This window comes from Balearica regulorum, chromosome 3 (assembly GCF_011004875.1).
Source record: "Balearica regulorum gibbericeps isolate bBalReg1 chromosome 3, bBalReg1.pri, whole genome shotgun sequence".
NCBI lineage: Eukaryota > Metazoa > Chordata > Aves > Gruiformes > Gruidae > Balearica > Balearica regulorum.
In genome coordinates this window covers 73,482,329-73,498,452 of record NC_046186.1, presented here as the reverse complement: position 1 = coordinate 73,498,452, position 16,124 = coordinate 73,482,329, and the positions used below count along the sequence as shown (strand labels likewise).

Here is a 16,124-nt window from a genome sequence, read left to right as displayed (position 1 = left end):
GCTTACTGTTCTACTTTCACAAAAAAACCCCCAAACTTTAAAGATCCAAATGCAATATATTTAGGATACAATTCATACTATGAGAAAATATTTCATTCTGTCCAAAAACTGAACTTCCTCCTCTGCATTGTCACCTTAAGAAGCCAACAGGGCTTACCTGAGCTTTTTAGCAATCGGTTTGTTGCACAATTTTAGTCAAGATTTTCTTGACCTCTCTGTTGAGCCCGTGTTAGTGGTATGAAGCAAAACATCCCTAGAGTTCTAAAGTGCTCTTCTAAACGAATACATGTACAGCTAGTTACTATGCTTTTTTGTCTCAGCTCAAGCATCTAGATCTTTTACACAGCAAAATCCCAACCTCTGACCTAAACCTCTTGTGCAGTTACTGCTATGTTCTTCACCTAAACCAGCCCAGATGTGGAGGCATGCTAGGCTTGCTGATGAAGGACAGCAAACTTCTCTGGACATGGGCATGAAGAACTGAAAGCAGTGTACTATACAAACATGCAGCTTTGGAAATAAAGTCACAAGACAGCACAAAAATCCATTTCAGGGCTTTGGAAGGTATTTTAGCTCCTAGCAGAGTCCATTGCAAAGCTTGTGAGGACATTGCACTGACACAAATAAAGAACTATGAGTCACCAAAGAAACGAAGAAGGAAAAAGTAGAATTTACTGGAACCTGTGAAGCACCTGGATAAACTCAAATGTGTAGCCAGGTCCTTTCTGAAACAAGACTTGAAACTGCTGGAACATGCTTAATGCCCACAGGAATGGCCTCCAGGTTGATTTTCAACATTTTTTTCATTTCCTATCAAAAGCTGGGATTTATTTGACCTTTTTTTTTCTTCAGTAATTCAGATCCCTGAGTATGTTGCTCTACTAGTTGATTCTGTAATTGTCCCTCCCCATGGCTACATTTTTCTGTCTGTAAGTGGCCAGCAGTGCTTCACTCAAAAGATTGATTTTCCAGCTGTCTTACAACAGCTTTCTATCCATTTTCTTGTTATCTCTTCTCTCTCTTCCTAGCTTGTTTTTCTTTTTCTACTTTTCAATTTTCATCTCTCTTTTCCTCTCTGTATCAAACCTCTCTAATCCAGTGAATCTAATCCTTCTCTGCTAATCCAGTGAATTCCAATTCCTAAACAGAAAAGTGGCATACATCTAAATTAAGTTGGTGTGCAGATATAGTGTTACATTAAGTTAGTTTTAAAAATGGAAACTAGTTTACATTTACAAGGACAAGTCAAACTTATATAAGCCTTAATAAAGCTCTCACATGCAATGTTGTGCTGTTAGTTTAACTAGTATAGCTTGGGGACTAGAGCAAGCCAAGCCACTCTTCCTTTCTCCTTCCTAAAGTAGAGCAAAAGAATTAACCAGAGAAGTCTATTAACACAGGATCTATTAGTCGATTCAAAACCTTCATCTACATCTGGTGCTGATATAGAGGTCAGAAAATCCTCTTGAAAAATGTCTGTCCCAGCTGCATTACCAACAAAGTTCCAATGAAAATAAATTGTTTAGTAACATTGGTCTTCACTTGAATAACAAAGCACACTGCCTTTACTGATCTGTTGCACTCTAAAAATGCTATGTGCCATCATGAGTGTTTGAACTCTGTCTTACTTGGTTGAATTAAACTCCAAGCAATTACAGCTAGCATTGTTTCAAATAGAGCTGTCTGGGAACTCTTCAGTGGAATATCAGAAAATTCTGGCCTCTCAAAATGTTTCATAGAATTGGGCTTTGATGGCAGGGATCCTCTCTGGGCCAGGGGGACTTTCTTTTTTTCCCATGGAAGGATGAAGGCATTGGGAAGGTGTGAGGGACTTTACCCCAATAGCCATTAGTTAAGCCACTCACTTAGGTTAAGAGCATTTCCTTCACTTCCCAGGTGAACACCTTATAACCGGAGTATGTATTGTCCCAGGGCAAGTCTCCTACTTTCTCTCTGTTCTTGACCAGCAATCTGTCCTGGAACAGAGAAAAAATCCTGATGCAAACCCTAGAGAAATACTTTGTATTATTCTGTGAGAAAACTTGAATCTGGGTCTGAGAGATCCCTCGTGAGTGTCTTGGTACTGAGCTACTGTCAGTCTCTTGTCAAATGAATATTTAAATATTTATAAAAAATGGAACAGTTCCATCAGGGGAGATTGAGAGAGAGTGATATCTGCTGCTTTTATTGAAGCTTTGAGGGGACATTTATTGTTTGAGTTTGCTGCTTGATGACATTATGAGATCCTGGCTGTTACAGGATGATGACACAGCAGCATTTTTTAGGAGAATCTTTTTAATTATTTTTTTTTCCAGCTCTAAGTTTTTAACTTTTGGATATGGATCTTGGTGTGATCATTAGCCTGGTTCTTGACCATAAATGTTACTTTGGTCTATGAGGTTCAATCAGCTTGAAGAGCAGCTCTCCTGTACCGTGCCTGTATGATTGCTTCCCTGAGGAATCAATGCTCCTTTCTGTACTGTGTGCAGAAAAAATAACCAGTGACATTGAAGATGCTGATCTTGAGGAGGGTTCAGGAAACACATTCTCCGGCCAATGCTTCAAATGGACCTTACTTAATGTGCAGGAGGCTGGAGCCAAGCCTGCAGCCTGCAGGTCTGCTGCGTTGCTTTTCTATACTCCACACACACACACACACACTTCAAATAAAAATGATTTTAAATTTATGGTTGAGAACCCAGGTCTGGACACCATTTTAGTGCATTTTGAATCAGAGCAGGTAAGGATTTAGTTGTCAACATAAATTGTGTAGCAAAATTTGAGTTGATAGGAAGGCCAAATAGCAAGACTCACTGAGTGGCCAGGACTCCACATTAATGTGAAAGCCAACTGCTTCCTCCCTTGTAATTTTAATATATTTGCATTCAATTATTTTTCCTCCAGCTGTCTCAGCTATGAATGGCTATTTTCAGATATTTCCAAACATGTACTTTTTCTTTATCCTTTTTACATGTTTTGGCAGTCCATGCCCCTAGGCTGCTCTCAGAGGTGTCCACTCTAAGCAGTGTCCAGGCAGTCACCTGGGCCAAGGATCTCTCAAAATGACTTTGTTTTATTTCAGTAAAAAGTGTCGGGCAACCCAACATCCTCTAGTATGTTCTCTCTACTTCCTTTACAGGACCCTGTTCCTGTTCTTCATCCTCTCCCCCTCTGTACTCGGACCCTACCTACAGTTTTTTAACTAGGAATCAGGTTTCTCAGCTACTTCTAGTAACACGTGTCTGTTCCTTTACCATGGCATAGGGAACCATCTGGTTTTTTGTCTTGCCAGTTATAAAATTATCTCCAGGTATTCTTAAGTTACTCTTTCTCTTTAAACTGACTTGCTGAGTTGCCATTTCATCTTGATCAAGCTGTGCTGACATGCCGTGTTTTTCCGGGACTCATTTCACTTGGCGACTCCCAGTCCACAAAGGCTTTTGGGCTTCTCAGTTCCTTCTTTTTCAAAGCCTCCCACAGGCACACAGTGAGGGGAATCTTAGCATAAGTACATCCAGAAGGCAGGACATTTTGTTTCACTGTTTTTTCATGATGGTGGGAGGAGGCAAATGCACAGTGCAGCATGGCAAGAGCTGGAGCTTCAGAAACGGAGAGTAAATGTGCAGCATGTTCAGTGGCAGTCATACAAATGCAGATCTTTTACAGCCTCTTGCTTGTTCCAACTTGAGTGCCTTGTTGTAGGAAGAGATGCTCAGTATTCCCTCTTCTCACTCTCACGTTACTACTCCATGCAGTCAATACACTATCTTTAAGCAGGGGGTTATGGAAGCAAGGGGGGAGGGGAGAGAAGTGTGAACGGAAGACATGAAAACACTTCTAATGTAAGTAAAACAAAGGCTTTTGTCCTGACCTCTGCAGGCCAAAGTGTGTGAAATCGAACAAAACCAATCTCAACCTGGCACAGCCGCACAGGGAGTATTTCACTCTGTCTAGTTGAAATGCATCAAAAGATCTGAAACCAGAAGATTTAGTGGAAAGTGCAAGCAGGATTAATAATAACTAGTCACCACTGTACCTTCGCCTATAAAAGAGAATATATTGTTAAACTCCTGCACTTCAGGACATGAGTCCAATCTGAGAAGTCTACATATATTAAGTACTTTCTTTGGTCCTAAATTGTGACACCTAGCCTGAAGCATGTAAGAATTATCTTTAAATGCTTGTTGTACAGATCACAGATCACTGTCTGGTGTAGTTTTATCTTCTTACAGGATTGCCAAACCAGTATAGAGACAACAGCAGAATCTAATAGGAAGTGGTAGGCTAGCTTGCTTTACAATTTAGAAAGTTGATGCAGTGGGTAAACTTCTCATGTCCTGTGGTAGTATTGCATACACAAAGACAGCTCTTTATTTTTACTGTTACAGATTCCAATTTTGCCAAATTCCAAGGCACTTTCAAGAAGGTCTTTAAACTTGCTGGGCCTGCAGATCCATCCTGCTGAGGCTTACCCCAGAGGGTGGAGGCATGTTAAGGAAGAGAGTTTTGAAACAGCGGAAAGGTTGTAAGATCCTGCAAGTGGGAAATAATACAAGGATTAAAAAAAAACACCACCAAGTGGGAAAAGAAAAAAAAAAGTAGGAAAAAATTACACAGGACAGGTTAGGTTGTTTATTTAGATCATTTCTTTGTCCTTGCATGTCTGATCTCTCCAGTAACCTAGCAATAAAATGGTGGCGTCCAGACTCTGGTTTCGGTGCTGACTCTGTAAAGTCTTGCATCCCACCAAGGGTGCATCATGGAGGAGTCTGCTTCCTTCGCAGTGTGGAAGGAGATGTGGCAGCTCTGGCATGGCTCCCTGGTGCCACAGCTGTCATGGGGAAGGCATGTGGTACCCTGCCCTGGCCCGACTCATCTCTCCATCGGAGCCCTCCCTGGCGTTTGCAGTGTAGCTTCTGTATGTGGTATGGTCCTTCACGCTTTTCTGAGGTTGCAGTGCATTTTTGGGAAAGCATCTTGTATGCTTACAAGAAGAGCTGAAGGTTTTAATGCCAAACATCTCTCTCTCAGCAGTTGGTACGTTTGCTGGCTCTGCTGGGCTATTTACTGGGCTTAAAGCATTAATGATTTTGTGGACACATAGCACTGTGACAGGTACAGCTCTTACCCAGTTCTCTCCTGTATGTGTTGTGAATTTCAAATAAGAAAATTCACCAAACTCAGTCAAGCTGTTCAGTCCTTGTCAGTATATTGATTTAAGTGAATATTTAAAACTCCCAGAAGACAGTTACATGCTTCCAAAGGGACTCTTACAATTGATGTTAAAGAATTGGAAAGAAAAACAAAATAAGGGAGTCTGAAACTTGATAATCTAATAGTGATTTCTTCTAGCCCTGCTGCAGGTTGCCCATTAAATTTGAGCCATGTAGTTATATCTAATATTGTCCTCCATAGCCTTGAATTTGCATTTGCTTTAATAGATATGATGTAGTTCTGTCCCATGCACCAAAAAAAGAACAGAATAGGTGATAAATAACTCTGAGATGTCATTTCCACACTTACATCCTTTCTATTTATTTAAATGAATACTAAAAATCATATTTATTTAAAAACTAGGCATAGCAAATGTGTATACAAATTACATACCAGATTGTGTACCTGTGTCTATATATGCAATATAACCAGTCTGGAGATAGAAAATTTACTTTTTTCTTCTAATGAGAAATAAGGGGCAAGGCTGCATAAGGCACTGTAAGTTTTCCTTGCAAATTATCCCAGCTAAAGGAATCCCAGCCCATGCATAAGCAATTACACGGCAAGCTGAGGAGAAGGGGCAGGAACAGATATCCAACATGATTGGGACGACTGTCATCAAGCAAAAGCCAAGAGGTCTGGCAGTTTAGGCCTATTCATCTGGATTTCCTTCTGTGAGCAAACAGAGGCTGCCAGCGACTACATTTAAGAGAAATAAGAAAAGCAATGAGGTTCTGCAGCAGCCTCCCAGCGAGAGCAGCGGGGATAAACCCCTCTCAGACAAAAGCCAGGTTATATTGAATTAGTTTAAAAGGGCACAGTACCTGCACCTGGGCTCCCTTCCAGACTTCTGCTTCTCTGTCACCAGTCAGAGCCACATTTTATTTGGATGGTCCTGTTAGGTGAAAGGGCTGTTGTGTAAGGTTTTATGTAATTCCTTCCTTTCTCAGAAGTTCCCAGTCCAGGGCAGTTTTGACACTTTCTTTTCATGGATATTCACAACTCTGTTCTCCCAGGGGATTTTGGCAAGCCATAAACCCAAGGAATGATGTCCGAGTGCAGCCTGGTTCTTACCAAAGGACTCCCAACGAACTTTGCTTTACAGCTCCCTCTCTTGTTTTACTGCTCTCAGGATGCTGAATCACAAAATGTTGTCTTACTTATGGGCACTGCTGTAGCACCAGGCAGCTTTGCATAATGAATCTCTATACTTAAACACAATGATGCATAGATACACAACTAGATCAGGGGGGAGCTTTACAGTTATGTGTCACAATCTCTGCTTCTTGGCTGAAGGGAAGCAAACACAGTGCTACAGAAATCCTATCTCTCTTGGCATAAAACACAGGAATAAGGACACCACTTGTAATTTAATTTCTTGCTTGACTGGATCACATATTACATTTCTTTGTATTTTTGTATTTGTATATATTATTTATTTCATTTTAATTCTGAAATGTAGTCATAGCAATCCAGTTAGGATGCTACAAAAATACACCAACTCAGCAGTGAGTGATACAAACAATTGCATTCACATGTAAGTATAAGCAAGTGATGTTTATCTGCTTAGCACCACAATCTCACATATTGTTTTTGAGTTGGAATTCTCTCTGTGAGAAAAATAAGGAAGAAATCATCTCCTTTTAAGAGTGTCAGGTAAATAAATAGGTGTTGAAGGCTGCATCCAGATAAGCACCTAAAAGCCTGGATATTTCCCTATATTACATATAGAAATCAGACTCCAACTCTCATAAGCACATACTTAGGAAAAAAAAAAAACAAAACCAAACCCACCAACCCATGTTTGGGGCAAGGAGTGGTCTAAAATATAATTTTTAAATGCATAATAGCCATTTATTTATTTAAATTAGCATTTTAAAATGGAAATGGAATAAAGAACTAAAATACAAGTCTCCAAGAGGCTACTTTAAGATTGTTTTAAGTCAAGAATGCTTTTTACCTCCTTCCTATCCTCAAAGGTGTGATGTTTCAGCCCTGTGCCTCGGTTATTCACCTCCCCTCAGCAAAGACAGAGTTGTGACATTTCATGAACACATGATAATTCATGCACAAATACTTGCTAGAATGAACACACAGGTTATTCTGTAAGTGTTAATTCTGCAGGGATCTCTGAGCCACCTTGTGACTTCATACGTCTTTGAGCTAATTTAGAGGTGAACAAAAATTTGGGTACTGAAGGATATCATGTGGATCTCTGATATTCTCTAGAAAAGTATAAGGCTATAAAATGGCACAAGCACTATGAACGTCTATATACAATTAATACAAAAGTTTGGTTTTTCCTCAAATTAAGATGTAGGCTGAAAAATATTCTTGATTCAGCCCCACAATTCAGTGCAAAGTTCCTAGTGTGAAATGCAGAACCACTGCTAATTTATTTAATCCTTTTTCATGCTTAGGTGCACACAAGCACATAAGAGCCCGGGAAGAGGACAGCACTCATGGATGTTACCTCCTTCACCAATGTGAAAGGCATCTCACATTCTAGCTTGTCCACTGAGCTCATCCCTGCCAGTGATGAGCGCTCCCCTTTGCTCAGGGATGCCCCACATAATAAAACACTGCAAGCCAAATTGCAGATGCTGCAAACACATGCTGACAGAGCACCTGAATTGTAGCAAGACTTTGTAATTGATAGGCAAATCACACCCCTAGAGAGAGAAGATGGTCCATCTCTGTTAAGGGACTGTAGGCATGTATGGTTTTCCACCCTGTTAGAAATTAAATTGTCTGAGCAGGGTTTTATGCTGATTATATAGTGTTAGTCTCAGTCCAGCGTTGCTCTGTTTCATCAGAGAAGTTTCTTCAAAGCCCTTGGTGGATGACACTAGCACATGCATTTTGTTTGCTGTGAGAAGAGGCCTGCACATTGCTCCGTCAGTTGATCAGTAATGTGTTTTAAAGCAAATTTGTCGGGATGATGCCAAGGCACAAAGACCAGATTGTCCTGACTTATATTGTCACTGTAAATTGAGGATGGTCTGCATGGCTCTTCCCTATCCTAAAGATGGTTTTGAAAAAGCTCAGGTTAGCTCCTCCACACTATTTGTGCTTCCAGAGCTGGGAGTATTTTTGACAATGGGACTTTTACTAACCTTTGGAAACAAAAGTCAAGCAGTTTCAGCTTACATATGCCCCAACAGATGAACCACTGCTGACTGCATGAGCCTTTGTGAGACCACAGCCTGCACAGATTTGTGCCTTAGCAGCAGCAGCAGCAGCAGCTGAGTTCCAGTTATTCCAGGGACAGGACGCAGCACAGTAGCCATGCACCTGCAGAAGCCCATTTTTCTTAAAATACCCCCAAATTCAGACACATTCATTTACAAACACCTGTACTACCTCCTACAACATTTAATGCCATCCTAATTTTTCCATTCTTCACATTACTTTCGTAGAACACAGAATATGCAGAGACTGGTGCTGGATACGATGTGTGGCAAAGCAGAGGCTAACATCTGATGCACCACTTACTTAGTCCAAAATCTGGATGTAGTCTTTGCTAAATGCCTGTCCCACAGATGTTTGTAATGGAGCAACTAACTTTCTTTTCTTTATTTTTGTCTATGGTGATTTAAGAGCTTGTAAAGGGAAGAGTGAATAATTTCAAAATACCAATCTTTGCTTCCTGCTTGACTTAGATTTTTTTTTTTAGCTAGTATGGTTTGACGTTTGGGTTTGGGTTTTTTTTTTTTTTCCCCCACTTACCTTCTGATACAGTTCTCCATCTGTCCCAAATATGCTGAGTTCCATTCGCAGCCAGAGTAGAGATCTGACCACGTTCTCCTCTGTTCTCCCAGTTATCAGCTCTGTGCCCCAAAGACTTTGAAAGAGCAAAATCAGCATCACCAGATCTTTGTTTGGGGTTTCCAGACCCAGGTCTGGAAGCCTGCAGAACAGACTTTATGACAGATTTAATGTCCACACAGATGACACCCACTGTCAGAGTCACTAATAATCCTGGCCAAAGACAGGTTATGTTCTCTGCTATGCCAAAGGACTCTAAGAAACCACTTTAAGCGTGGGTTGAAAAGGAAAGTATATTGTATCAATAGAACATCTGCCTCCACATTGAATTTGTTAAAAGACTTTTTAATTTCAAAATAAGTCAGCTAATTCTTCAGAGCATATATGTGCTCTGGCATTCAGCCTCCCACACCTGACAAGCATAGGTTAAAAGGCATTATCACTGTAAACAGCAAACAATTGTGCAAGCTAGAAGTAATCACACAATTTGTCACTTTAAAGCCCACTTGAAAACTAAAAGCTCCAGGTTTCCTATTACTGCATTATAAACAATTTACCATTTCTAGCTCACTGCTTCAGTTATCTCTCCTTCTCCGCTCTGTGGTTCTTCTTTTGTGGCATGCAGGATGTGGTTTTCTTCCACCCTGTAAAATTAACCTCACAGAGAGAAAAAAAAAAAAAGAAAAAAAATGAATTAATGAGTGTTGGATTGTCCTTGATCCAAATCTCAAGGTCAGATAAACATTAATGTCAGCACCAGAGAAGGTGTCCCTGCTGCCCTGGTTTGGGGAACAGGGGTGACAATTGTTCCTTTCAGCAGCAAATCATTAGATTAGATCAGCTGTGTTGCAGCACCACAGCCAGAGATGTCAAAGCTGATCTTAAACTCTAGCAAAACAAGTGCCCCCTAATCTGATTCTAGCAGCTCCTCACTAGTAGATGGTTTGCTGATGTTTGCAGTTTCAGTTTGATCAGTCCCAGGTACCCCCAGAGAATCACAGGCTCAGTTTAAATGCCTATCTGCAAGCCACCTTCTAGCTAGTATGTCCGCTTTACCCAGCACTCTTAATCTTTCCCCATCCTTAGTGTGTTAAAGCCAGGAATGTCTGCTTTTGTTGCTTTCTTACTTAATGCTCTTGTTAGTCTTCCCCTCTACTTCCATGGAAAATATTTTTTTTATGTTCTCTTCTGGCCATTTCTTTTCATGGCACAAGGTAGATCATTTCAGATGGTTCAGTTCAGCCTGTTTTGGATGGCTTGCAAGCCTTGCATTGCCAGGTCAAGGATTGTCTGGAAATTGGGATTTACTCATTTTTTTGCATCCCAAAGCCCCTAAACCAGCCAACTAACCAGCCAGCAGCAAAATATCCCCAAAACCATTCAATCAACCAAAAAAAAAAAAAAAAAGCAAATCCCAGAGTCTTTGTAAACCCCCACGGAGGGATTATCTACCTTGAGCAGACTGACAAGGACTGACAAGGGGCTATGCTTGAAAGCATAGCCACAGCAGCAGAGACGACTGCAAAAAATGCCCATCGAGCAGATGAAGTGCGTGGGTGATGTTTGCCCCGCTGAGCCATGGGCTGCGAGGGCTGGGCCCCGACACTAACCCACACCCCAGGAGTTACTGGGAGCACATGGGGGCAATCCAGCAGCTCCGCAAGGGCCCCCAGCAGCTCACGTGAGCACGGCGTGGGCTCACGGGGGTGCAGCGGGGGCAGACAGTGGGTCTGTAGTGCGGGCTCACGTGTGCGGGCAGTGGGAGCTCGTGTGTGTGGGCAGTACACATTCCCATGGGTTGCAAAGTGTGGCCCCAGGGATCTCCGTACTCCCCAGTCAGTGAGCAGTCCTTCCTCCCTTACTTTCTCATACCCTCTGAAATGTAAGGTTATACACATTTCTTAATCCTTAGGGTTATATAAGTTATTTCAAAGATCTCTCTTGCCACCATCCTGGACAGCCAAGAGATTTGCCTGCAGCTACTTTGGGCTATCATAGCCTGTAAATCCACAAATGCTTTAAGCTGCCCTAAGCCAGAAATGACACCCCCAGCCTTCCTTTACCCCGTGATATCCCTTCACTTATGCAGGGACAAGACCCTCAACAGCCGTGCTGGGAACTGGAGTGGGGAACTGATCTTTTTTTTTTTCCCCCCCTCCTTTCTTTTTCTGTTTTAGCTGTGACCCAGATTAGCTGTCCCTGTCATTCTGTGCCAGCTGATTGAGCAATTGCACCAAGGGTCCTGCTGGGGCGGAGGAATGGGTGGAGCAGCAGGAGGGCGCAGGCGGGCGCTCCCCTGGGCACACAGCTGGCTCCTGCCGGCCCAGGGTGACCCGAACTGCAGCCTTAGCTCTGTCGGCGCCGCGCAGCTCAGCGCTGGGTCTTTCTGGGCATCCTGTTGGAACTACATTCTCCTTGGTGACTGTGACCCTTCCGTCCTCTTTGGCAGATGCTCACACCTCCACAGAGTGGGTGCGTTGTGACATCCCTCCTGCTCCTCAGTCCTCCACGAGTGATAATTATCTGCGTGTCTCACATTGCCAGGCAAGGGTGACTGACCCTATACCTCTCTCCTACTTGCAGTGCTCTTTGCTCCACAGCTCTTAATGATTTATTTCTCTCAAAAAACTGTCACTGCCCCACTGATTAGCATAATTATGTTAAAACTCAGAGCAATTATTTCCAACCATCACTTAGCTTGGAATTCAGGGCTTGTGTTTCAAAAATGGATTTGTGCTGAAAATGTGTCCATCTTCCCAACTTCAGCTATTGGCTTCATGAAACATATTGCAGAAATCTTCTATCAGATCCTGGCTCATACAGAAAGTATTGAAAATTCAGCTCCTCTTCCTACCAGAAAAGGACACGGCCTTGCTTCTTTTATATAGATATCTTTTGATCTTGCCATGACAAACCTCATCTTTCAAGGACACAAACATCAGAAGATGAACATGCTTCTGCCTAGAAGATGCTAGATTTAGAGAGGCAAGAGGATTTAGTTGAGCACTTTACTGATCTGGTTCTACATATAAAGCATGCTTACCTCCCCAGTCACCTTGCAGACTGGTTGAGGAGGTGAAAAGTAGGCTAGAAAGTTTGTGGTGTTGCAGAGCTGTCCCTTGGGAGTGCAGAGGGCAGTCACTCTGAACGCTGGAGCAGGAATGACTCTAGGATGTGACAGCAGCGTGCCACTGCAGAGCACATGGCATAAGTCTTCTCCTTTCCTGCGTTAAAGCTAGGGGTTATATCTATGTCCTTAAAAAATAGGGAAGGATGTAGGGCTATCACTGTAAGTACCAGCATGATGCCATCATCACTTGTCTTGAATTTCCTCCCCACCTTGCTTTCTTCCTAATGTTATTGATGGTCAGTTGTTCCAGATCAGGTTGTATAAAATCCGCAGCTGTGCTTTTCTGTACGTTTTTGACTGTGGGGAATGTGAAAGCTTTTCTTACAGCTTGGACAGCGTCTATTGTGGAGGATCTCTGGCTGTGGCTTCAGGTGATAGGTAACACGGTGTCCTGTGCTTCAGTTGTCTTGAACGCCAGACAGATTCATTCAATTTGTGTCTGTTTGGGGAGTCTGGATGAGCAGAGAGAGTAATTCCAGATCAGAAGGTGAATGTTTCTAGTTTCATAGCTGTTCAGATATAAAACATTACAGATAGCAATTTACACTTTCCTACAATCCTGACACAGCTGTTTGCCTCGTGGGATGATTCATTTACACTTAAGAGAAAAAATAGTGGCAAGAGCGACTCTTCCCCCAGATCCTTTATATTCTTTGCTGCAGATTTCAACAGGCCTGTTACCTACCCTGAGTGCTGAACGACTGGCTAAAAGCATTTTTCTGCTTCAAAGAACATAAAGTAAAGCAATTAATCCACTTCCTTCAGGAACCCTCTGCAGTGCCACCCCACTTCCCCTGCCAGACTCCCTGTTACTGCACCCAGGGGTTCGTTAGAAAGCAGTTCAGACACTTTCATGATGGTATGCCAACTCCTCGTTCAAATGCACAGAAGATCCATCCTGCCTCTGGGCTCAGGATGCAAACAACCGTCCTTAACTCAGCAGCAATTACCCTTGAGAAGATTGCCCCAAAAATGACCCGTTAATCCTCATGTTGTAAAGATGGGCAGGCTACCTAATTTTTTGGCAACCAGAGAAATGTATGTGAAGTTGCATCGCTGCCTGCAAGGCTGGGAGGAAGAAGAGTCGTAATTAAGAACAGAAGGAAAAAAGAGAGGTACAGAGATCTGGGCACTGATCCTGAATCAGGGCTCTGCAGCATTAGCACACACTACTAGTAAGACAAAGCAAGCCCACAAGGATACTTCAAATCGAACGGTTCAAAAGCATTTATTATTATTTATGCAGTTGGCAATGATTTGCTAATTGCAAAATAATTCACCGAAGTGTAATCAACACATGCACTACATTTCCCGTGGCACTATAAATCCAAATTTCACTATAAATCCAAATCCAAATTCTACTGAAGCATGAACCTTGAGATTTAGAGCCAATTTCTGTACTGTATGTGCTGGCTACCACCATATGAGGTTCTCCCTTGACCTTGACCAAAAGGCAGACCACTGCTTTGATGGAGCTTGGCAGCATTTTAACAACAGCCTCCCACAGAACGCAAACCCGGCGAGGCATTTGGGGGTTGTATACTCTATTACATGTAGTATCTGTGTTTGATTTTGGCTGAGTGAGGAGCACAACTACAGCCACAGTAAGAAAAGAGTTCACTGTATTTTGAACATGTTAGAAAGTATTTTGGACTACCTGCGGAAGCAGGCTTCTTTCTGCCTTTCACACACGAGGATTTCGTAACAAGATCTACAGATGCCTAATGCTTGGAGAGCAAAATGCTCTGAACTTACTCAGGGGATATAACTGAATGAGAAAAAATACGGGGGTGGGGGCAGTGGGGTGTGAAACAAGGGATGCAACTAAGGAAGCCAGAAGTGACAGCAAACTGCAGTAGCTGAGGGACAATAGCTGGTACAGCCTGTTGACTCAGAAAGACCCAGGTCCCAAGCAGTGCTCTGAAATAAAAGTCTTCCACCTTTTTCCAGGGTCCCTGAGGAAGGCTCTGTGTGGCTGTGTGCCCTCTGTTGTGCATACAGCACTGCTGTATGAGATACAGCACTGTGTGAGATAGATACATTTGGAACTGGTTTTTTTCTCTTGGCAAACCAACTGCATGTTGCTACTTGTTTTGTAAAATTAGCTCCTGTGACTGAATAAACTACTAATTTCTGATTTTTAACAAAGCAAGCACAGAAAGTAGAAAGCTCTTGTTCTGTCAATGGATGAAGAAAACTGGAAGTCTGTAGAAATGTTGGATATTCTGTTTAATCAGAAACTTAACAATCTCTACAACTTTAATAGGGTGTAGGAGAGAGCACGGTAGCTAAGTTCCTAATTATGATCACCTTTAAATTGTCAAATCTCAGAGATGTCATTACACCTGGTAAGGAATTTAATTATTCTAGAGACTTCAAAGTGTGTAGTTTTACAAAATTGCTCAGCAGTATGTCTTATTTGTGTTTTATTCATAATAGTTCAGAAGTCATCTCAAGGCATCTACCTCTCCAAAATGGGTATGCATGTATTCTGTGTAAATCACGCTGTGCTCCCATGCTTTAGTATGTGGTGAGAAGAATGGCTTGTTTGGCTCATTAGCAGCTGTACTGAGTACGTAGTACATGCACATACCATCCATGAATCTGTTGTTTTGAGGTAAACAGAAGTCTGGCAAGCATGCACTATGATTGTTTGTTTGATGGGGAGAAATGCTGAATTTTGGTTTGCATTTTATTTGCAATACAATGACAACTATTTTTTTTTTGCAGAAATTCATTGATACATTCCATGTGCAAAAATACCTGAGATTTTTGTCAAAGCACGCGCGTGTGTGTATATATTTTTTTTGATACTGGGGAAGACAAATGAGAGTTTGCACACACTTGATAGGGTAAGGAAGAGGAGAAAAATGAAGTGGAAAATGTTTTATATTAATGGCCTAAACTGCAATCTGCAATCCCTTTTGGAATTACCATTGCAGATAGAGCATCTAGGAGACTCTTCATATCATGTCCACCTCAATAAGGCCAATGTTTCCGTGAGAAAGAAGAAGCATATACGGTGAAATCACATGTAATGAAAGGTAGCGACTATTCAGCTAGAGCTAAAAATTGAGGAAAGCAGATTACGGGAATAAGAGACAGAGGGAAAAAGCAGGAGCTGAGTATGTATTAAAAACTCCGCCAACAAAACGGTGATACTTTTGTAAATAAGATGCGAAAGGCAGATGTTCCTTTTTCATCATTTCACCCTGTGTTGAGAATACCAGGGGAGAAGAGACACTGACAGCTAAATGCACAGCAGCCCTTGCCATCTGGTATGTAAAGTGCATCAGGGCTCAGTGGAGGAAGCAGAGACAAACACCATGAGAACCTATTTTAAACAAAACTGTGCAGAAGCCAAGGAGAAACCTGTGTGCAAGTCGAGGTGACTGACCCGATGAGCAAGAGGAGAAAAAATGGGAAACCCCCAGTGACCCTTAGGTGTAGGTGAGGGACAGGCACCCTACTGAGTGGTATAGCCACCATGTGTGCACATGTGTATAACCACTCACTGGGTGTCTTTTTCTTTTCAATCTTCAGGAAGAGGCAGCCAGAGTTCTCGCCCACCAGCCAGTGTCCGTCGGCACATGTGCAGCTTTGAAAAATCCCACACTGCAGTGAATGTGTAAGAGAAGCTGCATGACAAAGAGTGGTTTTACCCCTTGCTTTCTCTTTCTCATTGGTTTATCATGTCTAATGATGGGACAAATGTGGTGCATGCCATTAAAGATGGGAAATTTGCTTATGTCCCCTGTTTTGCACAATGCCTTAATCTGATTGTCCAGATGTGATGAAGAGGACACTGAATAATTTTTTTGCAGCTTTTGCTTTTTTTTAAAGCCTTCAATTTTGTTTGTAAATGCCTACAACTTTGCAAATACATCCTTTTTTTGGTACTAATTTTATCTTCTTTTTCCATTTAGCCAACATTTTTTCTTTTTTACAGTTTTGCATGGAGATGACATTATCCTGCGTGCTTGAAACAACAATCTAGTGGCTGTGTCTCAGC

The 16,124-nt window shown here is 42.0% G+C and overlaps 1 protein-coding gene across 7 annotated transcripts in view; it reads left to right on the top strand.

The window, feature by feature from the left end:
- GRM1 (glutamate metabotropic receptor 1) overlaps positions 1-16,124 on the top strand; it is a 189,899-nt gene that overhangs the window by 159,724 nt on the left and 14,051 nt on the right. For 2 of the 7 annotated variants that reach the window (XM_075748463.1, XM_075748464.1), the window contains exons 9-10: positions 14,552-14,590; positions 15,656-15,740. The exons of 3 other annotated variants lie outside the window; for them this stretch is intronic. In XM_075748463.1, coding sequence (XP_075604578.1) covers positions 14,552-14,590; positions 15,656-15,716 — 100 coding nt within the window. In that variant the 3' untranslated portion in view covers positions 15,717-15,740. The remainder of the gene's footprint in view (positions 1-14,551; positions 14,591-15,655; positions 15,741-16,124) is intronic. 2 more of the 7 variants (XM_075748465.1, XM_075748466.1) reach the window with 1 other exon arrangement.